Source organism: Urocitellus parryii, chromosome 7 (genome assembly GCF_045843805.1).
Source record: "Urocitellus parryii isolate mUroPar1 chromosome 7, mUroPar1.hap1, whole genome shotgun sequence".
In the NCBI taxonomy this organism is placed as follows: domain Eukaryota; kingdom Metazoa; phylum Chordata; class Mammalia; order Rodentia; family Sciuridae; genus Urocitellus; species Urocitellus parryii.
In genome coordinates this window covers 81,035,348-81,052,201 of record NC_135537.1, presented here as the reverse complement: position 1 = coordinate 81,052,201, position 16,854 = coordinate 81,035,348, and the positions used below count along the sequence as shown (strand labels likewise).

General features: G+C 42.2%; 1 protein-coding gene across 1 annotated transcript; it reads right to left on the bottom strand.

Annotated features, from left to right (window-relative positions):
* Nucleotides 1-299: 299 nt before the first annotated feature.
* Nucleotides 300-1,312, bottom strand: Cebpd (CCAAT enhancer binding protein delta). Its single transcript, XM_026395188.2, has one exon. It carries the CDS (start codon nt 1,220-1,222, stop codon nt 395-397), a length of 828 nt encoding a protein of 275 aa, XP_026250973.1. The 5' UTR covers nt 1,223-1,312; the 3' UTR covers nt 300-394.
* Between the last annotated feature and the right edge of the window lie 15,542 nt (nt 1,313-16,854).

The following is a 16,854-nucleotide window of genomic DNA, read 5'->3' as shown; positions in this document are numbered from 1 at the left end:
CGATTTTAAATGCTTCTTTATTCTTACAAATGTTGTAAAAATTAATATAAAAAGTGATCATGCTCAGTCTTTTCCTCTTATCTACAATACAAAGGTTTTGTTTGAAAGGGTTTTTGTTTTTTTACAAATGTACCTTAGCTGCTTCAATAAGAGTAAGATGTAGAAAAAGCTACCATTATAAAAATAATTTAAGGGAAAATAAACACGTATAGCTTCTCTCGCAGTTCAGTGACTGTAAGTCCAGGCTGTAGCTTCCTTTCACTCACATGTCCCAAAGAAACTGCAGCAGGCGCCGGGCGACTCTCGCGGCGCCGGGCTGGGGCGCGCTCCACTCCGGGCCCGTAGATTCTGAGGTATCGGTCGTTGGTGAGTCTCTCCCGGCCCTGGCCGCGCGTTACCGGCAGTCGGCGGCCCCGGCGGACGACAGGAAGGACGGGCTGGGCAGCTGTTTGAAGAACTGCCGGAGGCCGGCCAGGTCCCGCGTGAGCTGCTCCACGCGCTGGTGCAGTTTCTCGTTCTCCGCCGACAACTCCACCAGCTTCTGCTGCATCTCCTGGTTGCGTCGCTTGGCCTTGTCGCGACTCTTGCGCACCGCGATGTTGTTGCGCTCGCGTCGCTGTCGGTACTCCGGGCTGCCGCGGTCGGGGCCCCTCTTGCCGGAGCCTTTTTCTCGGGCAGGACCGGGCGCCGGGCTCGGACCCGGGCTGCTTCGCGGCGGCTCCGGAGACGTGGGCGGTGTGGGTTGCGCGGAGGTCGCCAGGCTCACCACCGTCTGCGCGCACGCGGCCACCTGCGCGGGCAGCAACGAGCCGGGCGCGTCACTGTCGCCCCAGTCAGGTTCCCGCTTGAGCGGGCGCGGGACAGCGGGGCCCGGGCCGGGCGGCCGCGCGGGGCCGCCGGGCAGTAGCTCCAGGCCGCCCGCGCCGCCCGCGCCGCCCGCGCCGCCCGCCTTATGGTTGCTGTTGAAGAGGTCCGCGAAGAGCTCGTCGTGGCACAGCTCCAAGGTGGGCACGGCTGCCATGGAGTCGATGTAGGCGCTGAAGTCGATGGCGCTCTCGTCGTCGTACATGGCAGGGGCGGCGGCGCCCGGCTCCCCCAGGGCCCCGGGCTCGGCCCCGCGTACCGGCTTGCCCGCCCGGCCTGGCTCGTAGAAGGGCGCGGGCTCCGCGGGCCAGGGCGCGCCGCGCGCTGGGCCGTCCAGGCTGAAGAGCGCGGCGCTCATGGCGGCGTCGGGCCAGACTTGGCGTCTAAGTGCTGCTGTCACCTCGCTGGGCCGACCCCGCCGCCTTTTCTAGCCGGGGCTGACGCGCACGCCCCGCCCCGGCTACGGCACAGCGAGGGCGCCCCGGGGCCGCGGGGGCGATGGGCGGGGGCCCTGGGGGAGCCTCCGCCCCTGGCCCCCGGCCCCGGCGCCGTCCCCCAGCTGTCCGCTGGCGTGCCCCTCTCCCGGCTGCTCCAACAACCCGGTCGCGTTCCCGGGACCCTCTCGCCGGCACGTGGGGGATGGGATGCGCGTTTCTGCCCCCGCCCCCGCCCCTGGCCCATCCCGAGTCGCGCTGCTGGGAATCGCCCTCCTACTGCCCGCTCTCCAGGGCCTTCCCTCCTTCCTGTTTGTGGGGTTTGGAGCTTCCTAGTTCCTCGCCACTGGGAGTAAAATTAAAACCAGGACTTGGCCCCGGATTGTGTTCATCCTGGGTCGCCTCTGGTCTCCAGAGAAGAGAGAACCGGGCGGTAGGGCTTCGTGCGGCCAAAGGTCTCCAAGGGTCTCCGGCTTCGGATTGGCGCAAGAGACCCTCACCCAGGCGCCCACGCCGAGGGCCCAGATGTGGAGACCCACGCTGGGGAAATGAGGCGCAGGAACTCATTTTTAGCCACTCTGGTGGCGCGCAGCAAGCGCAAGCGCGCAGAGGGAGGCTGCTTCTCATCACCCACGTTTCAGGGAATTTGGGGCCCGCTCTAGCCGCCTTGCTCGGAGATCCTGGGGCCCAGCTGGCCCTAGGGACAGAGGCTCAGCCATGCAACCGATGCTTCCTGGGGACAGCAGGACCTCCTCGATACCATTCATAATAGCAGAGCCGATAGGAGAGTGCGGTCACAACGCCACGTCTGGACCACCAACCATCCTAAATTCAGTCCTTCCTTGGAGCAGAGGGCCTGCCGCCCTTCCCAAGCCCCCAAAGCACTAGCGCTCCCTGGGGGCTTCCTGAGAGCTCCCTGGGCGCTGTCGGGTTTTTTGCAGGTCTACTGAAACAGTGCCACCTTGTGGTGCTCTCTTGCTTTAGCCCTCTTTCCAGTTCCAGACTCATTTCCCTATTAAATTCAAGAGGTGCTCTTGATCTATAGTACTGGTCCCATTTGGGAGAAAGATAAGTTCTACTCCAGTAGTTGTAATGGGGTATTAAGTTGTTATTGCTTCTTATGTTGTAAAATGAATGCGTGAAAAGTTGAAGTAAAATCCGGGCGAGGTGGCATGCACTTGTAGTCCCAGCTATTCTGTAAGCTGAGGCGAAAAGATCACTTGAGCCCAGAATCCCAGACCAAATCTGGCAGCATAGTTAGACACACACACATACCATCTCAAAAAAAAAAAAAAAAAAAAAAACAGGATGGGGTTTGTTCCTGAGGCAAATATTTCTGGTCAAATCCATTTTTAAATCATTGTTCTGATGGAGATCTACCCTCCATTTTGCATCCTTTGCTTGAGTTTTTCAACGGGTGTTGTGTCAGAACACCAGCTGCTAATTCCTAAAAATGCATTATGGGATATTTAGTGGGTTTTCTGAAAAGGGACAAATATTGCATTAGAATTACCGAGGGTAAAAAAAAAAAGGATTACTGAGGGTACATGATGTTTATGTTACAATTAATTAACTATTGAGGTTAAGGATGCATATAATGTAGGCTCATGCACTCTGAGAAAAAGGTCTGGAACAAATTTCTTGGCTCTTTATTTAGGAAACAATAGAAGCATCATTAAGATTCTATCTGTAACCTATTAAGGAACACATAATAAATGTTTATACAGGATAACCATATTCTCATAAAAAATTGGTAAACATTTTCATTGATATGATCTACTAATTCTGATATCAGAGACCCTGTATATTAATATTATGTTTATTAGACTCAGTTGAGTTTACAATATAATGACATATATTGAAATGCCCTGAAAGAGGTCACATATCCCTGGGTGGTTAGGGCTGTACTTGGAAAGGGTACAGGCTTGTTCACCACTACTTCATGATCCCTTTGGGGTTTAAGGATTTTCTTCCTTTTCGTGACAGTTGTTTGCAATCCATTTGAGACTCTCTCCACTTCCTGTATCTCAAGTCCACTATTAATGCATTCAAAATAAATGAAAAGTCTTCTAGTAATTTCTCCCTGCTAGGGATCTATTTCAAGAGATCCCTTGAGCCTTCTGACATCTCTGTTGACCTCAGTGCACAAGTCAAAAGAATCTAGTCAGGAAGCATTCTGGGCACAACTCTCGTCCCTCATATCCGCAGAGCAGTCTCACATGGGGTACAGTAGAGCTGTCCCATGAAGTTCACTCCCTGTGGACTTTCTACGTACCTGAGTGTTTAGAGATTCAGGGGGCTGAAAATGCTTGGGAATGTACTCTAGTGTCATTAAGTATTGTCAGGGTTAGAAAATCAGTGCAGTCTCTTTGCTCTTTCATGACACAGAGGAACCAGCTCTCTTCTTGAGAATCCTGTTTGTACACTTCACGCTGCACAAAAATGGCTCTCCACTAAATTGAAAGCTGAAAATGTAAAATATTTTGGAGTAGATCTAGCAACACTTAAAACTGAGTGTCAGGAGGTGAGGAAACTTTGTTGAATTCAGCGCCCTCTTCAGATTATTTTCAACTACTATATGAAATACTTTGGTATACTTTCTCTACTAGGGCTAATTTTAACTGTATAGCTTACTCTCCTGTGTTTCGTGTAACAATAATGAAGTTTATATTTATTAAATTTTTATATCCATAAACATGGACTTTCAAGAAAGTATTATTTCAAATATCTGAGTTAGGAAAAGAGAGAACAAGAGCCAGAAGAATAAAAGGAGTGGGTAGTGGAGTTACTTATTCCTCATTCTGTTAAAACCTGTGTTTTATTAAAAGCCTGCTGTAGGGGTTGGGGTTGTGGCTCAGTGGTAAAGTGCTCACCTAGCATGGGTGAGGCATGAGGTTCAGCACCACATAAAAATAAATAAAAATAAAGGCATTGTGCCTACCTACAACTAAAAAATAATAAATAAATACATAAAGCCTACTGTGATGGTCAGGCTCAGTGACACAGAGACCGTAACTCTAGCAACTCAAGATCCTGAGGCAGGAGGATTGAAAGTTGGAGACCAGTCTGGGCAACTTAGTGAGACCCTGTCTCAAAATATAAATGACTAGAGATATAGTTCAAAGGTAGATAGTAGCCTAGCATGTGAAAGGCCCTGGGTTCAATTCCCAGTACTGGAAAAAGAAAAAAAAAAGTGTGGGGGGGGGATTAATTAATTCTCAAAAGAACCAAGTAGAAATTCTGGAGCTAAAATGAGATAGGAAACTCACTAAGGGGTTATAACCACAGGTTTGAAAAGGCATGAGAAATAATTAGCAAACTTAAATGTAAGATGATTGGAATCATGAAGTCAGAGGGACATAAAAAGAAAGGATTGACACAAAAGTACCTGTGGATACCATCAGGAAGGTCCACAAACAGTAGAGACTAGACAGAGAAAAGAAAGAAGGAACAGAAAGACTATATGAAGCTGGGTGTGGTGGTGCACACCTGTAACCCCAGTGACTCAGGAGGCTGAGGCAGGAGGTTCTCAAGTTCGAGGCCAGCCTCAGCAACTTAGTGAGGACCTAAGTAACTTAGCATGACTCTGTTCTAAAAATTTAAAAGATAAAAAAATTAAATTCTCAAAATTTTTTTTTCCAAAAAGAAGAGGAGGGTACACTTTCTAACACATTTTATGAAGCCAATATTACCCTGATACCCAGATAACAAAGGACTTGAAGAACACTTTATTAACTAAACTTAATGGATGTTTACAGAGCATTATATTAAATAAGAAAGAAAATTTTCAGACTAATATCTTTATAAATATACAGACAGGAATTTTAAAAACCCCTAGGAAATAAAGGCCAGCCACCTTTTGTACAGATTATATATATTGACCAAGTGGGATTTATCCTAGGAAAGAAAAGTGCTGTCTGCAAAAAATCCAGTTATTGGGTGCAGTGGAGCTCTTCTCTATCCCAGTGACTCATGATGCTGAGACAGGAGGGTTGCAGGTTCGAGACCAGCCTCAGCAGCTTACCAAGACCTTGTCTCAAAATAAAAAACAAAAAGGTCTGAGATGTAACTCAGTGGTAAAGTATGTCTGAGTTCAATCCCCAGTACTGGGGGGGGGGATAATATAACTCATTAACAAAATGAAGGGGGGAAACCCCGTGATGGTTATCACAATTGATAAAATAATTTGACAAATTCTAACATACTTTCTTAATTGAAAAAAGAAGCACTCAACAAAATAGGAATAGAAGGGAACTTCATCAACACCTATGAAAAAATCGTAACTAGTCAGATACAGTGTGATGCATCCTTATAATCTCAGCAATTTGGAAAGTTGAGGCAGGAAGATCACTAGTTCAAGACCAGCCCTGGCAACTTAGCTGTACTCTGAGTTAAAAATATGATGTAGGTCACTGGCCCGGCCTTCCCAGGGTTCAATTCCCCCATAACACACACACACACAAAAAGAAAAAATTAATGAATAAATAAAAGAAAAAAATCTGTAATTAACACTAACAACTAACATCATACTCGATGGTGAAAGACAAAAGTGGTTCATCCAAGATCAGGAAGAAGACAAAAATCCTAGGTAAAACAATTAGGCAAGAAAAAAGAAATAGCAAACCAATGTAAAGGCAGAAGTACATCTATTTCAGAGGACATTGTAGGAAAAATTATTAAAAATCTATTAGAGGGCTAGGGATGTGGCTCAAGCGGTAGCACGCTCGCCTGGCATGTGCAGGGCGCTGGGTTCCTCAGCACCACATAAAAATAAAGATGTGTGTCTGCCGAGAACTAAAAAATAAATATTGAAAAATTCTCTCTCTCTCTCTCTCTCTCTCTCTCTCTCTCTCTCTCTCTCTCTTTAAAAAAAATAATCTATTAGAGATAAATACATGAAATCAGCAAAGAGGCAGGAACAGAAAAAAAGTTCAACATGTAAAATCATTTGTATTTTTGTATATTTACAATGAACAATTTGAAAGGGAAAATTAAAATAAATTTCACTTACAAAAGCATCAAGAAAAACAAAATATTTAGGAACAAATTTATCCAAAGAAGTGCAAAATTTTTTCACCAAAAAGTACAAAACAGGAGCTTAGGGAGTACAGTTCAGTGGTAGAGCACTTGCCTAGCATGCATGAAACCCTGGTTCAACCCACAGCACTGAAGAAAAAAAAAAGAGTCTAAAAATATTACTGAAAGTAATAAAAAGGTCCTAATCAAATGGAAGGAAATTCAATGTTCAAAGATTGGAAGACTGAGTATTTTTAAAATGACAATACTGCCCAAAGTGATACACAGAGTCAACGCAATCCTTCTCAAAATCCTAATGGCCCTTTTTTGCAAAACTAGAAAAGCTGATCCACAAATACTTGCATAATTATAATGGGCCTAAATATCAAAATAATCTTGAAAAAATCCTTGAAAACATGGAGGGCTCACACTTTCTGGCTTCAACATTTACTACACAGACATAGTAAACAACATATCATGGAACTGGTATAAAGATAACATATGGGTCAATGGGATAGAATTATAGAACTGAGGCTCAAGAAATAAATCTGATTCAATGGATGACTGATGTTCAGTGATGGTGCTAATACCATCCAACAAGAAAAGAATAGGCTTTTTTGACAAATGCAATTGGGATAACTAGATACCCACATGCAAAAAAAAATTTAATTTGGATTTCTACATCACACACCTACAAAAATTCAACTCAAATGGATGAAAGACATAACTGTAAGAGTTAATAACACTCCTGAACTCAGGGGAAAAGAATCCTTCATGAACCTCACTTTGGGCAGAGATTCTTAGATGTGACATCAAAATCACAAGCAGCAAAAGAAGAAAATAAATTGGACATCATCAAAATTAAAACTTTTGGGCATCAAAAGACACAGTTGAGTTGCTGAAAATTGAAGCCAGTGAATGGGAGAAAGTATGTGAAAACCATATTTTATTGATAAAGGTCAAGACCAATTTCAAAGTCGAGATTGTATAATAATCCAGAAAAACCATTCAAAGTCCAGATTGTGTTACAGCAAACCTATAGGCTTCTGCCGATAGGTGGCCCATTCAGCCAAGATTTCTCTGCATGGTCAAGGCAGCATGGTCCATGTATTAAAGGGCCAGTAACACACCAAAAAAACACAGACGAGAGTGGATCACTGAGACCAGGGCTCAGTGATCTTTAAAAACTCCTAGAACTCAACCACAAAAAGATAAACAATTCAATTATACGACAGACAAAGGATTTGACTAGGCATTTCTCCAAAAAAAAAAAAAAAAAAGGATATCCGAACCACCCAGAAAGCACATCAAAAGGTGTTCAACATCAGTAGTCATTGGTGAAGTACAAAATCACAATGAAATACAATTTTAGAATATTTAAAAAAGGAAGAAGAAAAAGAAATATTTTCTTGGATGTGTCCCACCTTGCTGGTAGGAATATAAAATGGTGCAGCTGCTGCAAATAACAATTTAGAGTGTATTTCTCCTTTTGCTAGCAAAGCAATAGACCTTCTTTTTCCTTTTTCTCAAAACCGTGTTCTCGTTATTGCGTTGGCATCAGGGACAAGGACCGAGCTTTCGGTAACAAATCTGGTAACCCGAGTGGGACCCAACCAGCAGCCCCCATTCCAGCATTCTTGGGCAGGTCTGGCTCTCCGAGGAACCCCACTTCCATGCTGAGGATTCAAGGTGCTGGCAAACTTGTTGAGAGCTTCGAGAGCTCTTCTGGAGAGACAAGGGAGTTGGCCTCAGGTAGAACTAGAGGAGCTATTTCCTCTCCCAGCAGCTGCCAGGAGCTCCTGCTTCAGGGAACTCCCAGCTTCTCTCCCTGACTGGTCCACTTTGAGAAAAAGGAAACTGAACTCAAGAAAAGTCATGACAACTTTGGCCATTTGATCGATTCCCCAGTGTGCACACCAAGAAACCTTGATTTCTCACACCCAATTCCTCTTCATGGGATTATCTGGTCCTTCTTTCTGGAGACATCTGTGGTGCCTCTGATGTAAGAGTCATAGTAAAGTGGGACTGGAGAACCTAGGGATAGTCACTCGCTTTTGATCTGTTCTAGATTCTCATCTGTGTGTTGGCCTTCGGCTTGGGAATTTCCCCTGGTTGTCTGTTTTGTTGTATCTATTAGTGCCCCTCTTAAGACACGGCCGGTACTGCATTGATTCTATAGACAGTCTTTTGGGAAAGATCTTGGATGGTCAATTTCAAGGTTCCCATCTGTTGGCCATCATTTTGGGCTCCTCTCTGGTTGTCTCTCTCTGAACAATCTTGCAATTGGAGCTGGTCTGTCAGAGGTAAAGTTAAGATGAAGAAAGGGTATACAGGTATAATTCTAAGATAAATTTTAAAAATATTTTTTTAGTTGTTGGTGGACCTTTATTTTATTCATTTATTTATATGCAGTGCTGAGAATTGAACCCGGTGCCTCATACATGCTAGGCAAATGCTCTACCACTGAGCCACAACCCCAGTCACTAAGATAATGTTTTACTGTAATAATCTGGCTTTTAAATAGCTTTCTGGATTATTGTACAATCATGAAGTTGGAATTGGTCTGTCAAAGGTTAAGTAAGTAAAAGAACTTTGTAAGTATGTCTGTTTTAAAGTTTCCCATCAGTCATCCCTGGTCTCAGTGATCCACTCTTGTCTGTGTTTGTTTTTTTTTTTTTTTTTTTGGTGTGTTACTGGCCCTTTAATACATGGACCATGCTGCCTTGACTTTACCAGTCTCTTGAGCAGAGAAATCTTGGCTGAATGGGCCACCTATCGGCATAGGTTTACTGTAACACAATCTGGACTTTGAATGGTTTTTCTGGATTATTATACAATCTCGACTTTGAAATTGGTCAGTCAAAGGTAAAGTAGGTGGAAGAGATTTGTATGTTCGGGCATTTATGCAGTTGCTTAATAAGGGCTCTGAACCATCAAGAACTAAGTTGAAGTTGCCAAAAGGCACAACCTCTGGGTAGAAACGACAGTGGGAAACTCACTTATAGTTGTTATGACAACAATTGTTATGACAAGGAGACTGGTCAGGCTCAGAAATATCCTGTGCCCTAAGCCCTTGAATGCTACGTGGAGATAAAAGATTAAGACACAGTTTTTGTTTTATTTATTTATTTATTTATTTATTTATTTATTTATTTATTTATTTTTAGAAAGAGAGAGAGAGAGAGAGAGAGAGAGAGAGAGAGAGAGAGAATTTTTAATATTTATTTCTTAGTTTTCGGCAGACATAACATCTTTGTTGGTATGTGGTGCTGAGGATTGAACCCGGGGCGCACGCATGCCAGGCGAGCATGCTACCGCTTGAGCCACATCCCCAGCCCAAGACACAGTTTTTGTATGTGCTGGGTCGCCCAACCCTCTCCTGAGATGAAATTTCTTGTGTAAATTAAATGCACAGATGACATTCATAAGGACTGTTTCAAAATATAAGTTTAAGAAAAGGTCCAACACTAGATAAAAGATAAAAGAAAGTTATAGGTATGAAAATACCTTTGTACAGAAAATTAGAAGTTAAAAGAAATGTTTCTGGATGAGAAAGTATTTTGTCTGGTAAAGTAATATTCTTGGCGAAAGTCCAAGATGAAAGAGGACAAAACTAAGGATGTAAAGTTGTGAATGTCCACATAAGTTGCAGAAGGTTTGTGGAAGATAAATCTCAAGAAAATGTGTTTCTGATTAAATTATCTGTAATTAGCACAGTCATGTAAAATTATTTAAACTTTAATGTACTGATATGGGTCAAAGTCAGAAACATTGATCTGCTCTTCTCTATCAAGTTATTTTCTTGTATTTGTTAGGTTTTACTACCTGGGGAAATTAAGTCTTAAAAGAATTAGGGTTTGTACCTGTTTTAAAGTGTTAAATGATTACTTTGTAACTGGCTTAACAAACAGCTATTATTTAGGGTATAACAATATAGTTGACACCCTAAATATATGTGACTAGGAATATGTATGCATCTGAGAATTATATCTGCCTAAGCCTTGTCTAAGTGTTATGTAAAAGTTTATAAAATGAAAGTTTATGTGAGTTTACTGGCAAGATAACCAAGAAATGCTCTCTTTTACACATTTTATCTGACATAAAAGGGCCAGGGTGTCATTTAAAGACCTAGCGTTATATCTGCTTGTTTTGACTAAGTCAATGTCTGATAATTAACACTGTTTCCTAAATATATAGGGGATTTAAGATTATCCTTTGATTTTTTTTAATGCATGCAGATTTGTGATTGTTGTTACTATACACTCTGAATCCTAAATTGTGCTTTAAAAGTTATAAGGGATTTAAAGCTATCCTTTTATTTATTTTTTATTTTGATTTTGATACTGGGGACTGAACTCAGGGGCACTCAACTACTGAGCCACATCCCCAGCCCTATTTTATTTTATTTAGAGACAGGGTCTCACTGAGTTGCTTAGTGCCCTGCTGTTGCTGAGGCTGGCTTTGAACTCTCATCCTCCTGACTCAGCCTCCCAAGCCAATGGGATTACAGGTATGTGCCACCGTGCCTGGCTATCCTTTGATTTCTGTTAACCCTTACAGACCTGAGATTTTTGTTACCATACACTTTGGACTCTAAATTGTATTTTAAAAGTTAAAGTTGGTTAAATGTAAAGCTTAAGAGAACACTTTGCCATGTTGGTGTTCTCAAACCAAAATTATGTGTAGCAGAAGTCTTAGATTTGTATAAAAATGACAAATTTGGTTGGTATTTATTCATGTCATTTCATGTTTTATAGTTGGATAAAGTAACCTGTTGTCAATAAGTGATATATATATATTTTTTGTGTTACTCATTATACTGGATTTGGAATTTAATGCATTTTTAGAAGATGATAAGGAGAGCCTGATCTGTTTAAAGGTGACATAGTAAAACATGAAAACACCCTGCCCCACTTTTTCCATAAAAGGAAAGTTAAAGCTCTCTTAGTCTTTCTTTGATTCATGTTCCAGATGTAATGCTGTATTCTGCTATTTGTGAAGAGCCCCGCCTTACCTAAGATAAGGCTCTGCCTCCCACCTTACTCCATGTTAGAATGGTTTCAAAATAGGCTAGACTTCAGCTGATTTAAAGTGTGTTCAAAAGTTTGATCTTTCTTGTAAAGACTACTGTGATTTCAAACAGGGGATATAATATAACTAAGTAAAGGTTCAGGATTATAAAAATAATTTTTTCTTGGTTCATAGCTACTACACAAACTGAATATGTTTTTGATCTGTAACTTCATTTTGAATTTTCCTTATAAACTTTATAACTGTTGCCTGTTAGTGTTTTGAAGAGGTAATGTAAGTGCAAAATGACAGATGCAAAAATTATACTACAGAGCAATAGTAAGAAAAACAGCACAGCATTGGCACCAAAATAGACCTGTAGACCAATGGTAGAGAAGAGAGGACACAGAGTCTAACCCACATAACTACAGTTATCTTATATTAGACAAAGGCACCTGAAATGTACATTGGAGAAAAGATAGCCTCTTCACCAAATGGTGCTGGGAAAACTGGAAATCTACATGTAGCAAAATGAAATTAAACCCCTTTGTCTCACCATGCACAAAACTCAACTCAAACTGAATCAAGGACCTAGGAATTAAGTCAGAGACCTTGCACCTAATGGAAGAAAAAGTAGGCCTGAATCTCCATCATGTCAGTTTAGGCCTCAACTTCCTTAGTAAGACTCCTATAGCATAAGAATTAAAATCAAGAATCAATAAATGGGATGGATTCAAACTAAAAAGTTTCTTCTCAGCAAAGGAAACAATCAGTGAGATGAATAGAGAGCCTACGGAATGGGAGCAAATCTTTACCAACAAGCACATCAGATAGAACACTAATCTTAGGATATATAAAACACTCCAAAACCTTAACACCAAAAAACAAATAACCCAATCAATAAATGGGCCAAGGAACTGAATAGACACTTCTCAGAAGAGGATATACAATCAATCAACAATCATATGAAAAAATGTTCAACATCTCTAGCAATTAGAGAAATACAATCAAAACTACTCTAAGATTTCACCTCACTCCAGTCAGAATGGCAGCTATCAAGAATACAAACAAAAATAAATGTTGGCGAGGATGTGGGGGAAAAGGCACACTCATACATTGGTGGTGGGACTACAAATTAGTGCAGCCAATCTGGAAAGCAGTATGGAGATTCCTTGGAAAGCTGGGAATGGAACCACCATTTGACCCAGCTATGCCACTCATCGGCTTATACCCAAAGGACTTAAAAACAGCATTCTACAGGGACACAGCCACATCAATGTTTATAGCAGCACAATTCACAATAGCTAAACTATGGAAGCAACCTAGATGCCCTTCAGTAGATGAATGGAGAGGGAAACTTTGGTATATATACACAAGGGAACATTACTCAGCACTAAAAGAGAATAAAATCATGGCATTTGCAGATAAATGGATGAAGTTGGGAAATATTATGATAAGTGAAGCAAGCCAATCCCCAAAAAACCAAAGGCCAAATGTTTTCTTTGATATGAGGATGCCGACTCATAATGGCTAATGGGGTGGGGGGAGCATGGGAGGAATGGAGGAACTTTAGATAGGGCAAAGGGGAGGGAGGAGACCGGAGGGGAAAGTGGATAGGAATGAGGGTGGAATGAGATAGACATCATGACCCTAAGTACATGTATGAAGACACAAATGGTGTGAACAACCAGTGTCTTGAAAAATTGTGCTCGATATGTTTAATATGAAATGAATTGCATTCTGCCATCGTGTTTAACAAATTAGAAAAAAATAATTTTTAAAAAATGACAAATGCAGACTACAACAGATTCAGCAAAGCTGCTTATTCATTTGTGGACTCAGGCACCATAGGAGCTCATTTTCTGGATGCAAAAATGGCCATCAGTTACAGAGGGAATTTTAGTTTTATAGGGTACAATGACAGTGGTTTACTCATTGGAAACTGTGGACCTGCAGTTTGGACAGTCAGGGTCTAGTTGTGCAGGTTAAAACTTTAACTCAGGAAGGTAGTTGTAAAAATGCTGAAATTCACTGTTACCTGGGGAGAGAGGAACTCAGATCCTGAGGGATCAGTATTCAAATCTTGCCTATTTTTCCGCTTTTCTTTCTCTGGGACTCATAGTTCCCCAGAGTTTTGATATTTACTGTGCCTCCATTCAGGACTAATTTGCAATGGGGGAAGGTCAAAGGCTAGAGCCCAGAATTCAGTATTCACCTGTTTCCTTCAAGGCCAGTTGTTTTGGGGAAAGAATTTACTGGGAGAGGTTAACATTTGGCAATTTCCCCTCCCTACTTGCTGGAATTGCACTGTCTTTCTAATTTTTCCCAGCAGCTGTCTCATAACCCTTCAGGTACTGCTTCAAAAAAATCTGGGTTAATTCAGAAAATAAAACATCACCTACAAGATAGGCTATGATGCTGACTTCCAGTACTACCCCTAACCCCAATTAAATGAAAGGGGTAACTGTAAAATTATAGAAATTAATACCCTGGCTTGCAGGGTATTTAAAACCAAAAAATTGAGCCCAGTGGTCCTGCTTGTAATCCCAGTGGCTAGGGAGGCTGAGGCAGGAGGATTGCTAGTTCAAAGCTAGCCTCCGCAACGGCAAGGCACTAAGCAACTCAGTGAGGCATTAAGCAACTCAGTGACACGCTGTCTCTAAATAAAATACAAAATAAGGCTGGGGATGTGGCTCAGTGGTTGAGTGTCCCTGAGTTCACTACCAAATCCCCAGTACAATAGATAGATAGATAGATAGATAGATAGATAGATAAATGAATAGATAAATAACCAAAAACTTGGAGATCAAAGTCAAGAGAGTAAAAGGGCCAAGGAAAAGCAGCCAACATTTTATCCCTTGCCCTCTAAAGTCAGCCAGGATCCAGAGAATAAAATAACAGGACCCCTCTCTGGGCCCTGCAACTCTGATGAGTCACCTCATCTGCTGATCAGGGAGATTGAGAGGACCCTAGAAAACAAGAAGCTAACCAGTGCACATTCTGCAAAGAGGAGAGTCATTGGAGATGGAAATGTCCCTGATGCTTCCAAGAGAAGCCACATATGGTCAGCCAGACCCCAACTCCTCCTGGCAGGTGGCACCACTGGTAAAGGGAAGCTAAAGGAGCCAAGAGGCTTTGCACATGTCCCCAAGAGTGATCTCTGAGGAATGTCATCTAACTCTTTTTTTTTTTTAAGAGAGAGAGAGAGAGAGAGAGGGAGAATTTTTTAATATTTATTTTTTTGTTTAGTTTTTGACGGACACAACATCTTTGTTTTTTTTTTTTTTTTTTTTTTTGTATGTGGTGCTGAGGATCGAACCTGGGATGCACACATGCCAGGCAAGCACGCTACTGCTTGAACCACATCCCCAGCCCCAAACTCTTAAGAATAGATAGAAACAAGGTCAGTTTTAACCAGCTTGGTCTTCAACACTAGCAGGAGAGTGTAGCCTGAGCACAATCCTACATAGACATTTAAAAGGAAAAACAATGGTTTATTTAAATGAATCTTAAGAGGCACACTTTGTCAGACCTAACAAAAGTAAGTAAATCTGGAGGCTATAAAGGAGGATTTCTTGTGTGGGAGTGCCTAATTATAATGATCACAAAGAGTTGCAAATTTGTCCTGAGTTAATTTGAGTCTGGTCTCATAGACCTACAAATCTTCTTAATCCCCATTAATAAACTTATGAGTTATTGTCCTAATGGTTTTTAGAGACTAGCTGAAATACTAATTGCTTTTGTGCTAATTATTCACAAAAAAAGTATTGCTTTCCTGTCTTTATTGTTGTCTTAGCATGATTCCTGCCCTCTGTATGCCTTGTCTTGTTCATTTACCTGCTGTCTGCCACTGTGGACCACTGGATTGCTCTGATGGTAAATACCCTTCACTATCCACATGCCACCTGATGGAGAACAAGGAATTTGGGTTAACTCCCCCAACTTCACCTCCTTTCAGCAGGAAACAGTTTGAAGATGTCATCACCCATTTTTTCATAGATGGAACGTGGAAGCTGACAGTGGGAAAATGTAACAGTGGCTCACTTTATGCTTTGAATATCGCCCCTGCTGTTCTACCAAAAAAAAAAAAAAAAAAAAAAAGAACAATTTAGAAGTTTCTCAGCCAGCCATGGTAGCACACTCCTGTAATCCCAGTGGCTCAGGAGGCTGAGGCAGGAGGATCTTGAGTTCAAAGCCAGCCTCAGCAACTTAGCGAGGCCCTAAGCAACTTAGAAAGACCCTGTCTCAAAATAAATAAAAAAGAAGAAGGACTGGGGATATGGCTCAGTGGTTAAGTTTCAACCCCTAGTACAAAAAAAAAATTTTTTTTTTGGAAGTTTCTCAAAAAGTTGAAGAGCTGAGCCTAGTACCACATATCTGTAACTGCCACTCCTTGGGAGGCTAAGGCAGGGAGATCTCCAGTCAAAGCTAGTCTGGGCCTCAGAAATACCACACTAAGGGCTGGAGATCTGGCTCAGTGCTTAGAATGCATAAAGCCCTGGACTCTATCCCGAGTACCACTCAAAAAAAATTTTTTTAAACATTATGCTAAGTGAAAAAAGTTAAACCCTCAAAAGTCACATATTGTATGATTCCATTGAAATGAAACATCCATAAAAGCCAAATCTATATATAGAGAAAGCCTGATTGCCAGGGCCTCGTGGGCTGACTGCAGTGGCCCACACTTGTAATCCCAGCAATTTGGGAGATTAAACTACGAGGACTGCAAATTGTAAACCAGACTAGGCAATTTGGTGAGAATGTTATGCTCAAATTCAGGACCCCCAAAAGACCACCAGAGACCAAGATGGATGTAAACAGCAAAGAGGTGTTTATTGCGAGCTAGCTTGGTCCTCTGCCACGCGCGCACACAGCAACTGGTGACGCTGAGAGGCCCCAAGCCCAGGGTTTGCAGCAGTTTTATACATTCTTTGGAGAAGGCAGGGACTTCACATACATCACAGCATCTCTTAGCAAATCATCACACACCTCGGGAAAATCATAAAACAACTCTAAAACATGATTAACACATTCACTGGTGGGAACAAGTTGGGTAGGGGTGATTGGTTAGTACAAGAGGGGGATTCGTTTGAACTGATTGGTTTAAGCCAAGAGGGGTGTAGTGCTGAACTAGGTGGTTTCCCAACATGTTATCAACCACCATAAACTACTGGGAGGGTCATCTGGCATCCCAGGTATTTCCCTGTCTCATGCTGATTGGTGGCTGCTAGGGGATTGCTATGGGTCCCCACATAGCCTGACTGAGTCAGGGACTCCTGGCACAGCAGATCTCTCCTGTTATTTGTAGATAAACAACTCAGCAGGGTGGGTATGTGCCTAGGAGTGCCCTGTGAGTCTTTCCAAGGACAAGGGTCACATCCTCTTCCCTGGACAGGCTTTGCTCTGAGGTAGAGGCTGGTTTTTCAAGAACTGTGTCAAAATACAAAATAATAAAGGATCAGGATGTAGCCCATTTGTAAAACACCCTGGGTTCATTCCCAGTTCTGCAGAACAAAACACAAAAACAATC